The sequence below is a fragment of the Alexandromys fortis genome, unplaced genomic scaffold (assembly GCF_014885135.2).
Source record: "Alexandromys fortis isolate MF-2015 unplaced genomic scaffold, M_Fortis_MF-2015_v1.1 scaffold_36, whole genome shotgun sequence".
NCBI classification, from domain to species: Eukaryota; Metazoa; Chordata; class Mammalia; order Rodentia; family Cricetidae; genus Alexandromys; species Alexandromys fortis.
The window spans coordinates 13,904,608-13,925,859 of NW_026067915.1; the positions used below are offsets into that span (position 1 = coordinate 13,904,608).

Consider the following 21,252-nt stretch of genomic DNA (forward strand, 5'->3'; position numbering starts at 1 on the left):
TGCTTGATGCAATTCATACTTAGGATTTAAAGTTTTGTCCTCCTCCCCACATGTCTGACTTTCCCATTTGTTGTAGGTGGTGAGGTCTGCTGAGGAAGCTGCCTCTGTGTTGGCTACTTCGATTAGTCCAGAGCAGTGCATCAAAGTGCTTTGTCCAATCATACAAACTGCTGACTACCCAATTAATCTGGCTGCAATCAAAATGCAAACAAAAGTGATAGAGAGAGTATCCAAGGAAACTCTTAACATGCTCTTACCAGAGATCATGCCAGGTCTAATACAGGTAAGCTGCAAAGCGTGGAGGAGTTCACCAGGATGTGTGTATGTTTTGGTTATTTTACACTGTTTCCAAGCAATACTTAGTAGCACAGTCAAGACTGTTATGGTCAAGACAAAGATTTGCGTTGTGGATATTGGTGGGTGGGGTTTAGATATCATCATCATCATCTATGCCCCAGCAATGCTTAAGCATGCATGGGCAGCCTGTTTATGGCAGTTCTCCAGTTGTTCCTATCCTGGACAGTGCTAGATGCTTGGGTTATTGTCATACCCATGAAAACTGAAAAGGCAGCCATAGAATAGGAGAAAAGTTTTGCAAGTTATATCAGAGAACAGCCAGAATATATGTAAAGACAGAATCTATCTTAATGACAAAAATGCTTTTATAGGCAAAGGACTTGTATAGACATTTCACCAAACAAGATACACAAGTAAAATTAGCCAGTGAACAAGTGGGAAAGGCCCTCATGCAAACATAGTGAGGGGGAGGGTCTGAAGCAGTGGCTCAGTGGTTACCATGCACTGCTCTTCCCCTACTCTTGAGAATGTTTTGTATTTTGTCCGCATGTACGTTTGTGGGTTTGGTTTTTTTTTTTTTTGTTTTTTTTTTGGTTTTTTTTTGGTTTGGTTTGGTTTTTCATAACAGGGTTTTTTTGTAGCTTTGGAGCCTATCCTGGAACTAGCTCTTGTAAACCAGTCTGGTCTGGTCTCGAACTCACAAGAGATCCGCCTGCCTCTGCCTTCCGAGTGCTGAGATTAAAGGCATGCGCCACCACCGCCCGGCTGCATGTACATTTGTACACCACATATGCATGCTGATATTTGTAGAAGTCAGAAGACGGCGTCTAGACCCAGATGGTTCTGAGCTTCCATATGAATGCCGAAAATTGAGCTCAGGTTCTCTGGAAGAACAGCCAGTGCTCTAGACCACTAAGCCAATCTCTCTGTCCTCTCTTGTAGAGGACCCAAATTCAGTTCCCAGCACCAAATCAGATGGCTCACAACTACTTGTAACTCCAGCTGCAGGAGGATCCAGTACCCTCTGCTGGCCTCAGCAGGAACTGCACTCATGTGCACAAATTCCCACTTAGACTAATCACAGATCTCCACATAATTAAAATAAAAAAGTAAATTAAAAAAACACAAAAACCCAGTGAAAGGCTGGTAAAATGACTCAGCAGGTCAAGGCATAAGCCAGAGGACCTGAGTTCCATCCTCAGGCCCCATTTCAAGTGGAAGGAGAGATCCAATTCTGCAGAGTTGTCCTCTGGCATGTTGTTCACATGCGTGCTCTGGCTTTTGTGTCCTCACACACATACATACATGCCCACCCACAAGAGTAAATGAGCATTTTTAAAGTCATAGTAAATACCTCATTACACAGAGAGAGATGGCTGCAGCCAAGTTAATAGAAAGCAGCTGGTTTAGTGAGGCATAGAAATTAGACTCTGGCATATTGCCAACACAAATGCCAGTTAGTGTGCTGTTGTAGAAAACTGATAGCCCTATCTTATATGTTCTCCTTTAGTGAAGGAATTTATTCATACATAGAAAGTGCTAGGTTGTTAATGAAATCATGTACTTCTTTCTGTCTGGTATATTCAGCCTTCATTCCTGTTGTTCTTATTTTTTGAGATTTTATTTATTTTTGTTTTATGTACATAGATGTTTGCCTGTATTAATTATGTCTGTGCACCATGCATGCAGTTCCTGCAGAGCCCTAAAGAGGGCATTGGATTCTCTGGAACTGGAGTTACAGATAACTATGTGCTACCATGTGGTTGGTCCTTTGCCAGTGCTCTTAACCATTGAGCCTACTCTTCAGTGCGTTGTCCTTATTTTTTGAGATTGAATTTTATGGTAGTCCAGACTGACCTTGAACTTGCTATATAGCGTAGGGTGACCGTGAACTTGTGTTCTTCCTGCCTTTGCCTCCCCTCCTGGGCACTGAAATTAAAGTGCCACCACACCTGTTTTTTGCAGTGCTGGGAATCAAACCCAAGACCTGTGTGACCTAGAGAAACACACTACCAAGTGAGCTCCATCTCTGCCCCCACACCACCCCACTTCATTGTCCCAACTAGCTTCTTCCTCCTTTAAGTCTTTCATTTGATTGCTTTATGAAGTATTTTCTGGGTATTGTTTCCTGCCTGTGTCATTCAGTAACTCTTCTGGAAGGGTCAGTTATCTCTCACTGGACACTAAGCATTGTTAACCTGACCTATGCTGGTCACATAGTAAGCCCTTCAGTATTTGGATGTCAAATATAGTAGTATGTGAGTGTTTCTTGTAGTTGTAAAAGTCAGTAAAGGAGAGCTGGCGGGAAGAATTAAACTTAGAAAAAAGTAATGAAATCAGGATTGTGCTAATTGGGTAAAATGTGTATAATTCTATAAAGATGGTAAAACTGAATAGTTACATCTTTTAATATGAATTTCTTTCAGAAGGATATTGTCTAATATTGCTGCTTTGCAGCCATTGTAGAAAGATCATATGATTTAGCAGAAATGGACTCTGTAAAGTGTTCACATACTGATGTAATTGATTTAGTATGTAAGAATAGGGTTCTGTGTTCACATACTGAAATCATTGATTTAGTATGTAAGAAAAGGGTTTCTGTGGACTATTGGGAGAGAATAAAAGGTGCATTCACACATAAGAGAAGTGCATTATCTAGACTGAGTTTATTGGAGAAGGTTACTTAGAGAGGGAGACATATGTGAACCCTTCTAGGCCTGGGCTATAGGAAGGCCTTGACTGCCAAATCCCAGCATCTGGTAGTGAGGATATCTTCACGCCTCAGGGCTACCTGTCAAAGGAGGATCTCTGGAAATGTTTGCAAAGTGCATTGGGAAAGGGGCAGGTACAGATCTGCTGCTTTTTTTTTTTTTTTTTGGTTTGGTTTTTTGAGACAGGGTTTCTCTGTGGCTTTGGAGCCTATCCTGGAACTAGCTCTGTAGACCAGGCTGGTCTCGAACTCACAGAGATCCGCCTGCCTCTGCCTCCCGAGTGCTGGGATTAAAGAAAGATATGGTAAGAACATTGACAGATGGTGGAGGGTGGGGTGGGGTGGAGAGGAAAGCTGTATCGTTCCGGCCTACAGAGTGGAAATTGGCTCAGGTGAGAGTTCAGGTTAGAGCTCTCTTCTGTCCTTGAAGGTGGCATTCTTAAACTGTCAGAGATACCAACATGACCTATCTTCCTAGGGTTATGATAATTCAGAAAGCAGCGTCCGGAAAGCTTGTGTCTTCTGCCTGGTAGCTGTTCATGCGGTCATTGGTGATGAATTAAAGCCACATCTCAGTCAACTCACTGGCAGTAAAGTAAGTAGCACCAAAGCTCTCGGGTAGCAGCCATGACACGTTCTGAAAACTTAGTTATCTGTGTGGTAGATGGCAGACTTGCTACTCGGCTTTTAGTAATTAGTTCTCTGAGCTTTCACTTTGCCTATATCCCTCCAGCTGCCTTTTAGCTCCTTTTTGCTCCTAAGGTCTGTGCTACAGTCACTAATAGCATGGAGATTGGATGGTCAGGAGGCTGCTGTGGGGCTGATACCTGGAGTTCCTGTTTATTTATAACAGCTGACAGACTCCCACACTTACATCCTAACCCCCCCTCTAAGGGAGGACTAAATTTTTAGTGTTTTTGGTTTATTTTTACTCTTTGACTCTTTGGGAGCCTGCTGCCCAGCTCCCAAATAAATACACAGAGACTTATTCTTACTTATGAATGCACTGTGTTAGCTATTTCTTTCCTGCCTACCTTTTGGCCTCTGCTTTTACTTTTCTATATACCTTTCTTTGCTTCTTACTCTGTGTCTTGCTGTGTAGCTGGGTGACTGGCTCCTGGCATCCTCCTCACTCTTTTCTCTGTTTTCTCTGCGCTCTCTCTCTCTCTCTCTCTCTCTCTCTCTCTCTCTCTCTTTCTTTTAGATTTTTGCTCCTATTTATTCTTTCTGCATGCCACCCCCACTATCCTTTCTCCTGCCTAGCTCTTGGCCATTGCCTAGCTCTTTATTAGACCAATCAGGTGTTTTAGGCAGGCAAAGTAACACAGCTTCACAGAGTCAAACAAATACAACATAAAAGAATGAACAGATCTTTGAATCGTTAATCAAATGTTTCACAGCATAAACAAATGTACCACATCTTCAACTAGTATTCCACAACATTTTAGTTAAGAACAGATTGTTGGCAGGTGGTGGCGGCACACACCTTTAATCCCAGCACTCAGTAGTCAGGGGCAGGCAGATCTCTGTTTGTTCAAGTCTAGCCTCATCTATAGGGTGAGTTCCAGAACAGCCAGGGCTGTTACACAAAGAAGCCCAGTCTCACAAAAAAAAAAAAAAAAAAAATTAGACTGTAATTATTCACAAATTACTTTGTATTTTCCAAAATGTGAAACACTTGAAGTTTTTTAAAGATTCCTTTGAAAATTTGATTAAGACACCCTTCACACCTGTGATCCTAGCACCCAAAGGCTAAACAAGAATCACTTGCTTTACTTATTTATTTTTTTTGTCTGTCTTTAAGTTTCTTAATTTTTTGGTTTGTTTTCTGAGACAAAGTCTAGCAGGCCTGGAACTCAGAGATCCACCTGCCTCTGCCTCCAAGTGCTGGGATCAAAGGTGTGCACCACCATGCCAAGTGTGTTTCTCATCTTTTTCTGGTGCCACTGCCACACCTACAGGCAATGTGCCTGACACTGTGAGAAGAAAGAAGAGCCCCTGTACGATGGCATCTGCCGAAGGGCTTCTGGCCACAGCTGCTACTGTCTTCTGCCAGGTCTTTAACTTATCTACTCTGTGGGAGGGCTGGCTCACGGCCACCTGTCCTGCACAGCTTTCTCTGTCCTGCCAAGAACTTTCCTGTTTTTAAACCTGCTATCATACCTGCCACCTTGGGGACTGCTGGAGTGCCCTCCACCAGCACTGTTCCCGCCATGGTCCTTAGTTTAATGGCTGCTGGCCATTATATTTCCAAGACTCATTAGGGTCACCACCACCGTAATTACAGCAACCAGAACTTCATGGTCAGCACCATCATGGTTTTCATATTGCGGTCCATCACTCCCATAGCCTCCTCTGTTCCTGTATCCAGTACCACTGATAGTGATCACCGTTACCTCTCGAATAACACCCGTGCTGCCGCCTCCATCACTGTAGCTTCCTGTCCACTGAAATTTCCACCATGGCCAAAATTACCTGTTACCTCCAAAGTGTCCTCTACAACCCCTGAGTACCTAGATCCACCCCCAGGACCTCTCTGTAATCCAGCAGACCACCTCTCACATAGGAAGGCCTTTGCACTCACCGTTTGTACCCATTAGTATTTTTGAGCATAATTTTTACCAACTATCTCATGATCATAATTCAGAAGAGCAAATTCTCTCCCTTTTCTATTCTATCCTAGCTTTATGGTTCAATCTTGCCATACTTTTTCAAGGTGTGTCCCCCGCCCCCAGTTATTTTCTGCATCTGTCACACCACCTACATTTTCTAAACTGATAAGGGACACTAGGCTTTAAAATCCTTTCTTTGGTTCCACTATCAACTTTATGTAATTGAGTATACACTGCTGTCTCTACCTCTTAGCACAAGACTAAATCACCAAAAAGAAGGGTGGGGGGCTGGAACGTTTTGTTTGGGAGTCTCTTATTACCGTCTGATCTGTCAAGATATTTTCTTAAACTATTGTCTGCGGTTCTGAAGCTTAGGACACCAGTAAACAGCTTTTGCAGCTGCCCTGCTTCCATTTCAAGTTCTGAGAATCGCTCCTTGGAGGCCAGTCTAGGGTTCATAACAAATTCCAGTCCAGGCTAAACTATAGCTCAAGACTGTTTCCAAAAGCAGACAGGCAGACAATCAAATACTGGACTCCTCTCTCTCCAACTTTGTTCTTTTGTTTTGTTCTGGTTTGGGGATGAGTGAGAAGACTGAATTTTCTGTGTTAAGATTCTGCTGTGCAAGCTGGCTTTGGGTTTGCATCAGGTCTTCTGTCATTGCCCCTGAAGGCTGGGGTTGCAAGTGTGGGCCACCACTCCTCTAGCTCCTCCTGTGGCTTTACTGTAATCCTGATTAACATGCAACTTTGACTTGGTATCGTAAACTAGAACTTTCTAGTTCATCCTTAAGACTTAAACAATTAGATAAAGGTTATTCGTCTTACTGGATTAATACTCCCGGAGCTTTGAAACTTGTTCTTATCTACAGAATGAGAATTAACTCTAACAGCTGAATTATAGCTGAGTGCAGCTAACTGGAAGCATTTCCCAACCCCAACAATTGTCATTACTGTGAGCAAATTTATATTTTAACTTGCAAAATGACAAAGTAAAAATAGACATAAAGGGTAAGGCATGTGTCTCAGTTGTAAAGAGCTTGCCTAACATGTTCAAAGCCCTGGGCTCAGACCCCAGCACCACATAAACTGATCACGATGGAAACAAGAGGGACAGTGTGACTATGGGAGACCCTATCTGTCTTTCAGATCCCATCTCTGTGTATATATATGATTTCTTAGTGAGCATATTATTATTATTATTGTTATTGTTGTTGATTATTATTATTATTAGAGCAGTTTGTTCAAACGGTGCCTGTGGCTTTGATCCACAGATGAAGCTGCTGAACCTTTACATCAAACGCGCACAGACGGGCTCTGCAGGAGCTGACCCTACTACTGATGTTTCTGGACAAAGTTAGTGCTGCAGGTGGAGCCTCCCAGGTCTCTGAAAAGGCAACTGCCCACCCTCCTCAAGGAAAGGAAACTCTCAAGTACAGTTTTGGGGACTAAGCTACCCTTTCCCAGTTGTAGCTTTTTGTTTTGTTCCGTTTTGTATTTTCTGTAACAGAGGGTGTCCTCAGTCTGCATGTGACTTTATGATAGTTATTCCAAATTCAGGAAGAGCAGTATTAACATCAGTTGATCAGTACAAAGTAATTTTTTAACCTAATTCACCATTTCACATGTTTGTACTTCTTTGTCTTCCCATTAACCTTTGCCAGTGTTATGATTGTATAAATTTTTTTTAAATGCTGGTTAAACAGGAATGCTTCAGGCTTTAAAAGTTTAACAGTCTAAACTTTTTACTTTGCCTTTGTTCAACTGCAGAAGAATATTTTTATTGCTACTTTGAGTTTTGTTCCGTATCATGTCCTATGCTAGAAATATTGACAATGATGTGAGGCAAAGCAGGGCTACTTGGAACTCCAGCCAGACTCCGCTGATGTGGCGGTGGTACGTGTCATTAGCTGCGACTTCTTTGGGATGACCTCAAAGAGAAATGTCCTAGAATCGGCCAGTTCTGTAAGACTGATGGTGTCTTTGTTCAAAGCCGTGGCCCTTCTCTGACCCCGTAAGAAAGCTGCACCAAATTACCTGCCTGGGTTTCCATGGGAATTATTCAAATGGAAGGTTTTGTTGCAGAACTTTTTGGTTTATCTTTGTTGTGAATGATGCTTTTTGTTGTATTTATTAATATCAAATTCACTTATGAATAGACTTGATAATGAAAACAGATGAGAAAAATCAAGTGCATGTGTGTCTTTGAGTGTCTTCTGTTTCTTAGTTGATAAACTAATTATTGCCATGGGAGTCAACTAGCACCTTTTTGTTGAATGATGGAACCTGGTTTCCTTTGACCATGAAATTGTCTTAATGAAAACACTGATCCTGATGAGAGAGAAGATGGTGCCGAGGCTCTTGTACAATGGGCTCACACTTTCTACCTCCTCAGGGCTGACACTTTAACTGACTCGCTGCCTGTAGTGTCTTGGAAAACTACTTTAAGGTGATGTTTTGTTACCTTCTAACATTTTTTTAAATCACTTCTGCTAAAGCTATTGTTTTTATGTGCAGCCAGCTTTTAAATATTACCAGTTTGGGTAAAACACCAGATTAGGTGATTTGGAACCAGGAGACTATTGATTTCTCATCTTGACCTTTGTTTTGTTTCGTTTTGTTTTGTTTTTTGTTTTTTCTAATCCTCACATAAGGTGAATTTGACTGGAAAGCAAATGACTGTTAGGGAAGCAGTTTGCTATTGTTACAGAGTTATCTATACTTTGTTCAGCTGAAAAAAAAATTGTAGAAATGTATGTAAAGAACTTAAGCCAAGAGAACTGGACGGACAATTGGTTGTAGACTTTTCCCTTCCTTTGTTTTTGTTCTGCTCTAGCAGCAAGGAAAAGATATTGCTCTATATCCTCCCCTACCTGTAACAGTTTTGTTTTTTGCTGTTAATGACATTGTGTATTTATAGTTCTATGCTTACTGTTGTGCATATACTGGCAATAAAACTGTACATAACATTACTTGAAAACCTCACCGGTGTAGCTCAGCTGTTTCTGTCTCGCTGTAGCAATAGGTGTGGGTTCGTCTATAAACATGAAAGGTCTTGGACCAGTTATGGTCTCATAAATTTTATATGTGCATTTGAGTTGCAAAGATCAGGAACAATCACCACAACCCAATATATGTAAGTACATGTGTGTCTTATAGCTCAAACATTGAACTCTGCTTAGTAATATTTTGTATTCAGAGATTTTTAGTGTATTTCATAATCATTTTGAATTAGTGTAATGATTTAATTTTGATCTCTGCTTTAAAATATTATTTTACTTACTGTTAACTGAGTAGATCGATTTAAAATTAATAATAGCATTGAAAAATTAGATCTATCCCCTGTGTCTGACAGATGACCATACAAAGCTACTTTTTAAATGTCTTCAGCTGAAGAAATGGATCACAGCTGAGAAGTGCTTGCTTTTTGTATGAGTAGGGTTCTCTGATAGAATGAATCTCCCTGTATATATAGAAAAGAGATTTATTAGGTCCAGCTAATCCAACAGTGGCTGCCTATGAATGGAAAGTCCCAAGAATCTAGTACATGATCAGTCCACAGACTGGACATCTCAGCTGATCTTCAGTATATGCTGGAATCCTGAAGAAGTAGGCTCTAAAGCCAGTGAAGTATGGGGATTGCTCATGAGGAAAAGCAAGCAAGCGAAGAGCAAAATCTTCTGCGTCCTTATATAGACATCCGGAGAAGGCGTGACCCAGGTTATAGACAGGACTTCCCACCTTAGAATGTCTTCACTTAGACTTAGAAATACTACTAAAGAATATAAGGACGCAAAAATAATAAGACAGGAAAACATAGTACTGGGAGGGAGTGAATACTGAAATTGCCCACATTTAATTTCCAGTTACTTAAAATATTCTGGGCCCCAAAAGGTAGGAGTAAGACAAAAAACTTTATTAACATGATACAAGGAAATGAATGAACAGACCAGTTGAGGGTCATGGGCTACATCCATAGTTAAACATTCTGTTGCTAGAACTAAACAAGTCATGCTAGACAAAAACATTCTGTAAGCAAACTACTCCCTGGGTGGAATCCAATGTTATCTTTCTCAAGGAACTGGAACCTTAGACTCTTGCTTGAGGTAGAAACATACCTACTTCTCTATTCCTGAAATACAAGGTCTGGCTATTAACCACACTTGTTGACAATAACCTTAAGAGAACAGAACTCTCTGCTCTTAATCTAGGTAAGACCTTTGTTTGAGGTAGAAAGCAATAACCTGGAAGGATTAGAGGTAAGTTCCAACTCTGACCTTTGGTCAACACGTAAATGGGCTCATATTTCTGGGCTTCCACATTTTCTCCTTCAGCACATCCCATTCAGAAGTTTCAGGTTAACCCAAGGTGGGTTTGTAAAAGTTACTCTCATGAAAAATAGTGATTTGGGATTTTTGTTATTGTGGGTTTCATTACTGTTGTTTGGGTTGGGGTCCTTTGGAGACTTTTGTGTTGTTGTGTTTCCTATTTTAAAGACACAGTCTCATGTAGCATGGGCAGCCTCAACCTTACTATATAGCTGAGAATGATCTTGAGCTCCTGGGGATCAAGTCCAGAACTTCATGTGTGCTAGGCAAACATTCTGCTAACATCCCCTGCTCCAGAATGGTGGGTTTTACTTCAAAACATTGCTATCAACTCCAGAGTCCACAGAAAGAAATAAAATTTCAAACAAAAGAAAGCATCAGAGGCTAGAGAGTTTCCTTACATGAGTTTTACTTCAGGTCAGCCATACAGTGCAGTAACCAAGGAAACCAGACAAATACCTTTAGCTGGCTGGCTAGTACTAAAAGTCTGAGAGTTGTCTGAGTACATGTCTACACTTGTAGGCAGTGTAATGGTTCACCCACAGAACATGACTGACACTTTGAGGTTCCAGAGCCACACGTGTGCGGACAAGCCCTCAGGCAGAAGTGCCTAATGACCCTGGGAATCTTAAAGGACCCTGCGTAACCCACGTGCAGCATGGTTGCATCATCTATGTGTGACGCAGCTGTGTGAGCCCTTGCGCGCATGTGTGAGCTCCATCATCTGCATATGATGTAACCACACTATCTCCCAGTGTGCATGCACTAGGCAGCTTTTGTTCTGTTTTGTTTTTTTGAGACAGGGTTTCCCTGTAACTTTGGAGCCTGTACTGGAACTAGCTCTTGTATACCAGGCTGGCCTCAAACTCAAAGATTCATCTGCCTCTGTGCTAGGCAACTTTTAAAAGCTGGACACGCCATCTCTCTCTCTCTCTCTGCACACTGACCTTCACCAGACCTACCTGGAAACCCCCCCCCCCACGATAAATTATTAAGCAGGTTTGTTGTATGTTCCATGTTTCCTTCTCACTTGCACCAGGTAATTTCATTGGTCCTGTGAGACTCAGATGACTCTCCTGCCCTGAGCCCCTCTCCCAGGGTTGGGATCTGAACCAGGTATTTTTTCCACAACTGCAGGTTCCATCTGCCTCAGTGAGACCTCTAAGCACACCATCAGCTTCAATTGGTGAGCTTCCCCGTTCTGGTCAGCTTAACTGTTTCTCCAAACTTGTGAAATTGACTATTGAGCTCCTGGCAATCTTCTGGTGTTCCTAGAAACGGGGGACAGCTCCCAAACTTGGCCTTCACAGATACAGTTGAGCCCTTCACTGACATTCATCTCTGGATTGTTTCCCTTAGTTGAAATCGTATTTGAACAACCTAGGGTCAGTCCTCTTGCAACTTGGGGCCCAGAGTCCCTCAGATTTTTCTCTTTTTTCCTTTTTCTTTTAACCCACTCATCAGTGGTCTCCGCCATGGCCTCTCTGGCTTCTGAGTCACCCCAACCAGAGCCATTTAGGCTTTAACACCCCACCTGTAGGTCGAGGATGTCCTCCTACAAGCCCTGTAGTGTTTGCCACCTTCACACCCCATCCATAGAGGGGAGATGTCCCCCTATAAGCCTTTATTGCCATTTTCGCGGGTTTTCACGGTTTCAGCTATGGGTAGCAAGCCATCCAAGACCATCAATCCAGCCTCCCCCCGGGAGGTCTTTTAGAGTCCCGAAAACCCCAGGCCTTAATGCCCTACTTACAGATTCCCACACTTGTCCATCTTTGTTCAAAAAATGTCCTCCTTACAATTTAGGTAACAATTAAAAGTGGCCACCTAACAGCACCTTTGATACCGATATTCTATGGGAGCTTTCTTTTCTTAATTTTTTTTAACTGACATTTATTGAGCTCTACATTTTTCTCTGCTCCCCTTTCTGCCTCTCTCATACTTCAACCCTCCCCCAAGGTCCCCATACTCCCAATTTACTGAGGAGATCTTGTCTTTTTATACTTTCTACTTCTCTATGGGAACTTTCTAACTACTGTCAGTGCACAGGCAAATGGAAGGAATTTCCTTATATCTAAGCCTCTTACTATCTAAGCTCTAAGTCCCAGTCTTGTAATCTTACCTTTCATGATATCCATATGATCCTATCTAATAACCTACTTCCTTAAGAGTGCAGGTGAGTTTGGGAACAGGCCAGACTGCAGGCAGACGAGATTCACCAAACACATACAACACACCCTCCAAGGGCAGAGGCAATCCCAAGCAGGAACCACACTGGGATTATAACACCCCAGGTGGAATTTTAGCTAGGGACTGGTTTTTGACTTGCCTCCTGGCAGGTCTCCATAAGGCTTCCCTCAAGCCAATAAACTATAATAAGCTCTCAGAAGTCATTCAAGATACAAAGGAAAATCCTCTTTTTAGAATACCTCACTAAAGCCCTCTTATAATATACTAACTTAGATCCAGAAACCACAGAAAGCAAACAGTTACTCATGACTCTTTTTTTTTCCCTCAGTGCTACCCTGACACTAAGGCTAAACTTAGACATTTGTAGAAAGGCCCCTTAACCCCACAGGTGGAAGTCTTAGTGTTGGCTTTTAAGGTGTATCATGCAAGGGAATGCAAGCTGCTCCCTTGCCCCCGGGTAGAACTTGTCTCTGGGCCCTAGCAGCATGCCCTAATCCTCATCTTGGTCCCATAAGACCTTCTCCAAGATGCCATAGGGAAGGACTTTGGACAGTTGATTGTTCTCATGCACATCGTGGCATGGAGTCATCAAACCCAGAAAATTCCCAAATTGACTTTCTAGGTCTGGCCGGGCGATGGTGATGCACGCCTTTAATCCCAGCACTCGGGAGGCAGAGGCAGGCGGATCTCTGTGAGTTCAAAACCAGCCTGGTCTACAGAGCTAGTGCCAGGACAGGCTCCAAAGCCACAGAGAAACCCTGTCTCGAAAAACCAAAAAAAAAAAAAAAAAAGACTTCCTAGGTCTGGCCATGGATGAGTGAGGCTGCCAGGGCTCCTTTGACCAAACCACAACCATCATCTGTAACAAGGAGCCACGGGTAAACATCACAGTATCAGAACGGACCATCTCCTTTCTCTTGAATACCAGAGCCACATACTCACTACTGAGGGAATTCTGGGGGCCTACCTCTCCTTCTACTTACCCTGTTGTTGGGGTAGGAGGACTGCCTTATCTACCTCAGCAGACCCCACCACTTAACTGTGTTTTTAGGGTTATTTATCTCACTCATTCCTTTTTAGTTATGCTGACCTGCCCAGTCAGTACCCCTCATGGGAAGAGATTTTTTAGCAAAAGTAGGAGCTTCCATTTTGTTTGCTCCTTCCATTTACCTTACCCCAGACTTGCCAACTTAAAGAAATGGAGTAGAAGACAAACAGAAAATTGGAAGAAACCAATAAATCCCTCAAAGAAAACCAAGAAAAAGCAATCAAACAGGTGAAGGAAACAATCCAGGACTTGAAAATTAAAATAGAGGTAATAAAACATAAACCAAGGGAATTTTGGATATGGAAAATCTGGACAGATGAACAAGAACTACAGAGACAAGTATAACCAACAAAATACAAGAGATAGAAGAAAGAATCTCAGGTGCTGAAGATACTATGGAGGAAATAGACTCATTGGTCAAATAAAACATTAAATCTAACAAATTCTTGAGTTAAGCTTCCAGTGCAAAGGTCACGGACAAGATGGTGCCCCCAGTTCAGAGGTCTCTCCACTCATCAAGCTTGGCTGATACTCAGCCCTGGTCCTCGGCATGGCCTACGGTGCCAAGCGCTATAGTTACCTAAAGCCCCGGGCAGAGGAGGAGAGGAGGGTGGCAGCGGAGGAGAAGAGGAGACTAGATGAGCTGAAATGGGATTGAAAGAGAACGGGCAGAAGCTCAAGATGACAGCATACTCAAGTGAAGCGCCAGTGAGCTTGCCTTTCTTAAGTCTCTGAGGATGAATAAAGCTTTGTTGTGCGATGAAAAAAAAATCTAACAAATTCTTAACACAAAACATCCAGAAAATCTGGGACACCGTGAAAAGACCAAAGCTAAGAATAATAGGGGTAGTAGAGGGAGAAGAACTCCAGCTCAGAGGCACAGAAAACATATTCAACAAAGAAGAAAACTTTCCCAACCTAAAGAAGGATATCCCTATGAAGGTACAAGAAGCTTACAGAACATTGAATAGACTGATTCAAAAAAATAAAAACCATCCCCTCGCCATATAATAATCAAAACACAAAATACAGAATAAAGAAAGGATATTCCCGGCTTCTCAATTGAAACCATGAAAGCCAGAAGGTCCTGGATGGATGTCCTGCAGACACTAAGAGAACAACAGATGCAAGCCCAGACTACTATACCCAGCAAAGCTTTCATTAACCATCAATGGAGAAAACAAGATATTCCATGATAAAAGCAGATTTAAACAATATGTATCCACAAACCCAGCCTTACAGAAAATACTAGAAGGAAATCCCCAGCCCAAGGAAGCTAACTGCACCCACAAAAACACCGGCATCTAATAACCCCCTCATCCACATAACACAAAGAAGGGAAACACAAATACTACTACCGAAAAATAACCGGAATTAACCACTGGTCATTAGTATCACTTAATATCAATGAATTCAATTCACTTATAAAAAGACACAGGCTAAGAGAATGGATACGAAAATAGGATCCAGCCTTCTGCTGTATATAAGAAAAACACACCTCAGCCTCAAAGACAGACACTACCTCAGAGTAAAGGATTGGGAAAAGGTTTTCTAATCAAATGGACCTAAGAAACACGTGGGTGTAGTTATCCTAAGATTTAACAAAATTGATCTCAAACTAAAATCAGAAGAGATGGAGAGGGACATTCTATACTCATAACAGGATCAATTCATCAAGATGCAGTCTCAGTCCTGAGCATCTATGCCCCTCATACAAGAGCACACACACACACATATGAAACATGACTAAAACTTAAATTGTGCATTAAACCCTACACACTAATAGTAAGAAACTTCACACTCGGGAGGCAGAGGCAGGCGGATCTCTGTGAGTTCGAGGCCAGCCTGGTCTACAGAGCTAGTTCCAGGACAGGAACCAAAAAGCTACAGAGAAACCCTGTCTCGAAAAATCAAAAAAAAAAAAAAAAAAAAAACCTCCAACACTCCACTCTTGCCAATGGACAGTTCAACAAGACAGAAACGTAACAGAGAAATAAGAGAACTAACATATTTCATGAATCAAATGGACTTAACAGATAACTATAGAACATTCTACCCAAACACAAAAGAATATACTTTCTCAGCACCTCATGGAACCTTATCTAAAATTGACCACATACTCGGTAACAAAGCAAATTTTGACAGATACAAAAAAAAAATGGAGTAACCCCCTGTGTCTTGTTGGATCACCATGGATTAAAGTTAGAATTTAACAACAATACTACTCTCAGAAAGGCTACAACCTCATGGAAATTGAATGGTAAACTACTGAACCACCCCTGGGTCAAAGAAGAAATAAAGAAATTAAAGACTGGGGGCTGGAGAGATGGCTCAGAGATAAGAGCACTGGCTGCTCTTCCAGAGGTCCTGAGTTCAATTCCCAGCAACCACATGGTGGCTAACAACCATCTATGAGATCTGGTGCCCTCTTCTGGCGGCCAGGCATACATGCAGGCAGAACATTGTATACATAATAATAAATTTAAAAAAAAGAAAGACTTCTTGAATTCAACAAAAATGAAGGCACAACATAATCAAATCTATGGGACACCTTAAAAGCAGTGCTAAGAGGAAAGTTCATAGCACTACGTGCCCACATAAAATGGAGAAAGCTCACATTAGAAACTTAACAGCACACCTGAAAGTTCTAGAACAAAAAGAAGCAGACTCGCCCAGGAGGAGTAGAAGACAGGAAATAATCATATTGAGGGCTGAAATCAACAAAATACAAGCAAAGAAAATAATACAAAAAAATCAATGAAACAAAGTTGGTTCTTTGAGAAAATCAACAAGATAGACAAGACCTTATCCAAACTTATCAAAAGGCAGAGAGAGAACATTTGAATTAACAAAATCAGAAATGAAAAGGGGAACATAACAACAGAAACTGAGGAAATTCAGAGAATCATTAGGTCATACTACAAAAACCTGTACTCCACAAAATTGGAAAATGTAAAAGAAATGGACAATTTTTTAGATAGATACCATATACCAAAATTAAATCAAGATCAGGTGAGCAATTTAAATAGACATATAAACTGCAAGGAAATAGAAGCTGTCGTCAAAAAACCTCCCAACCAAAAAAAGCCCAGGACTAGATGGTTTTAGTGCAGAATTCTACCAGAACCTCAAAGTGTTCCACATAATAGAAACAGAAGGGACATTGCCAAACTCTATGAGGTTACAGTTACCCTGGTTCCAAAATCATACAACTACTCAACCAAGAAAGAGAATTACAGACCAATCTCACTCATGAACATGAATGCAAAATACTCATTAAAATACTGGTAAACCAAATCCAAGTACACATTAAAAAAAATCATCCACCATAATCAAGTCAGCTTCATTCCAGAGATGCAGTTCTGATTCAACATACGAAAATCTATCAATGTAATCCATCATATAAATAAACTGAAATGAAAAACCACATGATCATTTCATTAGATGCTGAAAAAGCATTTGACAAAATCCAATGCCCTTTCATGATAAAGGTCTTGGAAAGATCAGAGATACAATGAACATATCTAAGTATAATAAAAGCAATATACAGCAAGCCAATAGCCAACATCAAATTAAATGGAGAGAAACTCAAAGCAATTCCACTAAAATTAGGAACAAGACAAGGCTGTCTACTCTCTCCATATCTCTTCAACATAGTTCTTGAAGTTTTAGCAATAGCAATAAGACAACAAAAGGAGATTAAGGGGATTCAAATTGAAACGGAAGAAGTCAAACAATGCAAATCAAAACAACTCTGAGATACCATCATATACCTGTCAGAATGGCTAAGATCAAAAACACCAATGATAGCTTATGGAGAGGATATGGAGTAAAGGGAACATTCATCCATTGCTGGTGGGAATGTAAACTTGTATAACCACTTTGGAAATCAGTATGGCGGTTTCTCAGAAAACTGGGAATCAACTTACCTCAGGATCCAGCAATACCACTCTTGGGCATATACCCAAAAGATGCTCAATCAGACTACAAAAGCATTTTTCAACTATGTTTTAGCAGCATTATATGTAATAGCCAGATCCTGGAAACAGCCTAGATGCCCCTCAACTAAAAATGGATAAAGAAAATGTGGCAAATTTACACCCTAGAGTACTACTCAGTGGTAAAAAACAATGACATCTTAAATTTTGCATGCAAATGGATGGGATTAGAAAACACTATCCTGAGTAAGGTAACCCAGACCCAAAAAGATGAATATGGTATGTACTCACACATAATTGGATATTATCTATAAACAAAGAACATTGAGCCTATATAGTTCATGATCCTAGAGGAGCTAAGTAATAAGGTGAAACCAAAGAAAAAAATATATAGGCCCACCTGGAAACTGGAAATGGACAGGATGGACTGGCAGGGTTGGAAGAATGGGGGTGGGGGGAGAGAGGAGAGGAGGAGGAGAAGAGGAGGGGTGAAGGGGGTAGAGGAGAACTTGAGGGAATGGGATGGTCAAAATGAAGGACAGAGATGAGAACAAGAAGAGAGATATCTTGATTGAGGGAGCCATTATAGGGTTAGCAGAAACCTGGCTCTAGAGAAATTTCCAGGAATCCAAAAGGATGACCCCACCTAGGACCCTGGGCAATATAGGAGAAGGGGCCCAATCTTGACTTGCCCTGTAGACAGACTGATGATTATCTTAAATATTACCATAGAGCCTTCATCTAGCAACTGATGGAGGCAGAGGCAGAGACCAACATCGGAGCACTGGACTGAGATTCCCAAAGTCCAGCTGAAGAGTGGAAGGAATGAGAATATGAGCAAGGAGGTCAAGACCATGATGGGTACACCCAGTGAAATATTTTCCCTGAGCTAATGGGAACTCGCCAGCTCCAGTTAGACTGGGAAGGAACAAGCATAGGACCAAACTAATTCCTGTGAATGTGGTTGACAGTTGCATGGCTGGGACAGACTGAGGGGCCACTAGCAGTGGCACTGGGATTTATCCCTACTGCAAGTGCTGGCTTTTTTGGGATCCTATTCTTTTTGGATGAATACCTTGCTCAGCCTAGATATAGTAGAGAGGGTCTTGGACCTTCCACAAGGCAATGTGCCTTACCCTCTCTGAGGATTAGATGGGGGAGGTAAACTCTGGGTCATTATCTGACTGAAGAGAGAGGTTGGGATTCCAAACTGGGGCATAATTTCTCAGAGAAGAACATCAGAAACTATCTGGGCCTTCTTGTTAGTGGTGGGAAACGCTTCAATCCACCCAGACATGGTGTTCACCAAAACCAGGAGATATTTAACTCATCTGACTGTGGGCATATGAGTAAAATCAAGCTGCCAATGAGTTCCTGGGAGGGAGCCCCTGGCCTGGTGGGTGGGAAAAGAGAAGCTACGATATTTGTCTTGTGATCTGACTTTTGACAGATTTTACAAGAGGCAGTGATTAGGGAGAGACAGTGAGAGTAGATCAGAAGCTAAAGCCTGACCAAAGTGGGCTGTCTCAGAATCCCTGGGGAAGGATGGTCCAGGTGATGAGCAGTGTGGAGTGGTGAGTGCCAGGGTCAGTCAGGTGAAGGCAAAGATATTTTGAGATTGAGAGCTGAGAGGAATAGAGAAGAAAGCATCCTTGAGATCTAGAACTGAGAAGTGGGAGGTTCTTGGAGGAATAGTGGAAAGAAGTGTGTAAGGATGAATAGGGACCACTGAGGAGTTAATGAGCCAAAGGTCTTGAAGCAGGCAATAGGTTCCATTAGGTTTTTCTTTTTTTATTATCCTTTAAAAAAAATGCCAATCCAAGTTCCCAGTCCCTCCACATATCCTCCCATTCCACTCCATCCAATCCTCAGAAAGGGCCAAGTTTGTATCCACCTGTCTCACCTTAAACCTTTTACTCTTTTTTGATTTATTTATTTATTATGTATACAGTATTCTGTCTGCATGTATGCCTGTAGGCCAGAAGAAGATACCAAGTTTCATTATGGATGGTCGTGAGCCACCATGTGGTTGCTGGGAATTGAACTCAGGACCTCTAGGAAGAACAGCTAGTGCTCTTAACCTCTGAGCCATCTCTCCAGTCCCAAACCTTTTACTCTTCCAGCTCAAGATACCCCTCATATATGGTCACTCAAACAGGGCCCTGCTCCCTTAAGTTCTAAAGGACACCAGGATCAGCCACTTTTTCTCCAGTTCCAGAAAAATAAAAGTTTCATCACCGCACTCAACCCTTCTGTGCCAAAAACTCCATATACTCTCCCTCTCCCTCTTTCTCCTAGATAGGAGAAACCTGGCTCTAGAGAAATTTCCAGGAATCCAAAAGGATGACCCCACCTAGGACCCTGGGCAATAGAGGAGAAGGGGCCCAATCTTGACTTGCCCTGTAGACAGACTGATGATTATCTTAAATATTACCATAGAGCCTTCATCTGTATCTCCAATATCATGCTTAAATTTCCAGGTAACCCCTCAGCTGTTATTACAGGGACCATCATTAAACATAGAGCTGGAGGTACAAGGATTGCTAAGAGCCCAGGTGGTAAAAAATGATAACGAGTTTGGGAACATTCACAGCCCCAGACTCCAAAATCTCACAAAACAGACTTTAACATAGCAGCAGGTTTATCACCGACTGCAGCAGTGTCTCCTGGATGTTCAGGTAATACCATGAAGCCAAAGAGAACAAGTGCCTTAAGATTTGCTTCAGGTAAAACACTGAGGGATCTAGTAATTCCCCCTTCTTTTCCTCCCTCCTCCCTTCTATTCCAACATTATACCATCGTAATCATAAGCTTTTAATATGTCTGAAATTTATTTCTTTTCTAACATTTTTTTCATAAGCTCCAGGGAGCCAATTGGACCTATCTAAACGAACCAGACTCGCCCAGAATAAGTATCATTTAATTCTTCCCTTATCACTCCTGGTCTTGGAAACCCCTGATAAATTCCCTCCTCCACCCCTCCTCCCAAAAAACCCTCTATCTACCATCTTGGGACTCTTCTCCCTTAATCACCAGGATCTAAAATTTTTTCCAGACATAATTTTCTACCTTTACAGCATCTTATGAGGTCCAAGCTGTCAGCCAGCCAGTTCCACAGAGCCCAGAAAAAACACAAAAGTAATCAGCCACCCCAGGATATGGTCAAGCATCTCAACTCTCCGATGCCCACAAAATCAGCAAAAAGCAGTCTCGAGAGACCCGATGATACCCATAAAATCAGCAGGAAGAAGTCATGAGAGACCTTAGGATGTCCCATTCCCACCCATTAAAAACTCCCCACTAAAGACCCCAAACTCCCCCTTTCTTTCTTTCTTTCTGTCTTTCTGTCTGTCTGTCTGTCTGTCTGTCTGTCTTTCTTTCTTTCTTTCTTTCTTTCTTTCTTTCTTTCTTTCTTTCTTTCTTTCTTTCTTTCTTTCTTTCTTTCTTTCTTTCTTTCTTTCTTTCTTTCCGAAACAGGGTTTCTCTGTAGCTTTGGAGCCTGTCCTTGGATTAGCTCTTGTAGACCAGGCTGGCCTCGAACTCACAGAGATCTGCCCGCCTCTGCCTCCCAAGTGCTGGAATTAAAGGTGTGTGCCACCACTGCCCAGCGATAATAAACCAAAGGTTGAATGATTCAGTCACACAAAATGGCTGATGTTAAGTTGGGAACGTGGACAGTCCCTGGCATCTATCCCAAGCCCCCAGGCCTGGTCTGGACTTCAAATCCCAGCAGGCCAGGTCCTGACCAGGACCACTCCCCAGGGTACTTAAGTGATCCCCCAAAAGAAGAACACGTGGTCTCCTTTTTTTTCCTCCCCGGGGGTTGTGTTCCTGCGGCTTCCCGGTTTCCCCCTCGGGGCCACCCGAGAGTGCAGATCTCCCAATAAACCTGGGATATTTCTTAATTTGGCTTGTTTTGATTTGGCTTGATTGGGAATTTTTGCGTCGTCAGGGTACTAATATTAAAAAATATTCCTAGGGTTTTTGAGCCTACTGCACGTATTGGCTTTGTGGGAGCCTAGGCAGTCTGGATGCTCACCTTGCGAGACCTGGTAGGAGGAGGGTGGTCCTTGGACTTCCCACAGGGCAGAGAACCCTGATTGCTCTTTGGGCTGACGAGGGGGGGGGGG

General features: G+C 42.1%; 1 protein-coding gene and 1 pseudogene across 5 annotated transcripts in view; both read left to right on the forward strand.

The window, feature by feature from the left end:
* Clasp2 (cytoplasmic linker associated protein 2) overlaps positions 1–8,603 on the forward strand; it is a 174,844-nt gene extending 166,241 nt beyond the window's left edge. For all 5 annotated transcript variants that reach the window (XM_050139488.1, XM_050139483.1, XM_050139484.1 and 2 more), the window contains 3 exons: positions 77–283; positions 3,486–3,602; positions 6,893–8,603. In XM_050139488.1, the coding sequence (XP_049995445.1) occupies positions 77–283; positions 3,486–3,602; positions 6,893–6,979 (411 nt within the window). In that variant the 3' untranslated portion in view covers positions 6,980–8,603. The remainder of the gene's footprint in view (positions 1–76; positions 284–3,485; positions 3,603–6,892) is intronic.
* Positions 7,429–13,885, forward strand: LOC126499988 (ATP synthase subunit e, mitochondrial-like; annotated as a pseudogene).
* Positions 13,886–21,252: the final 7,367 nt, after the last annotated feature.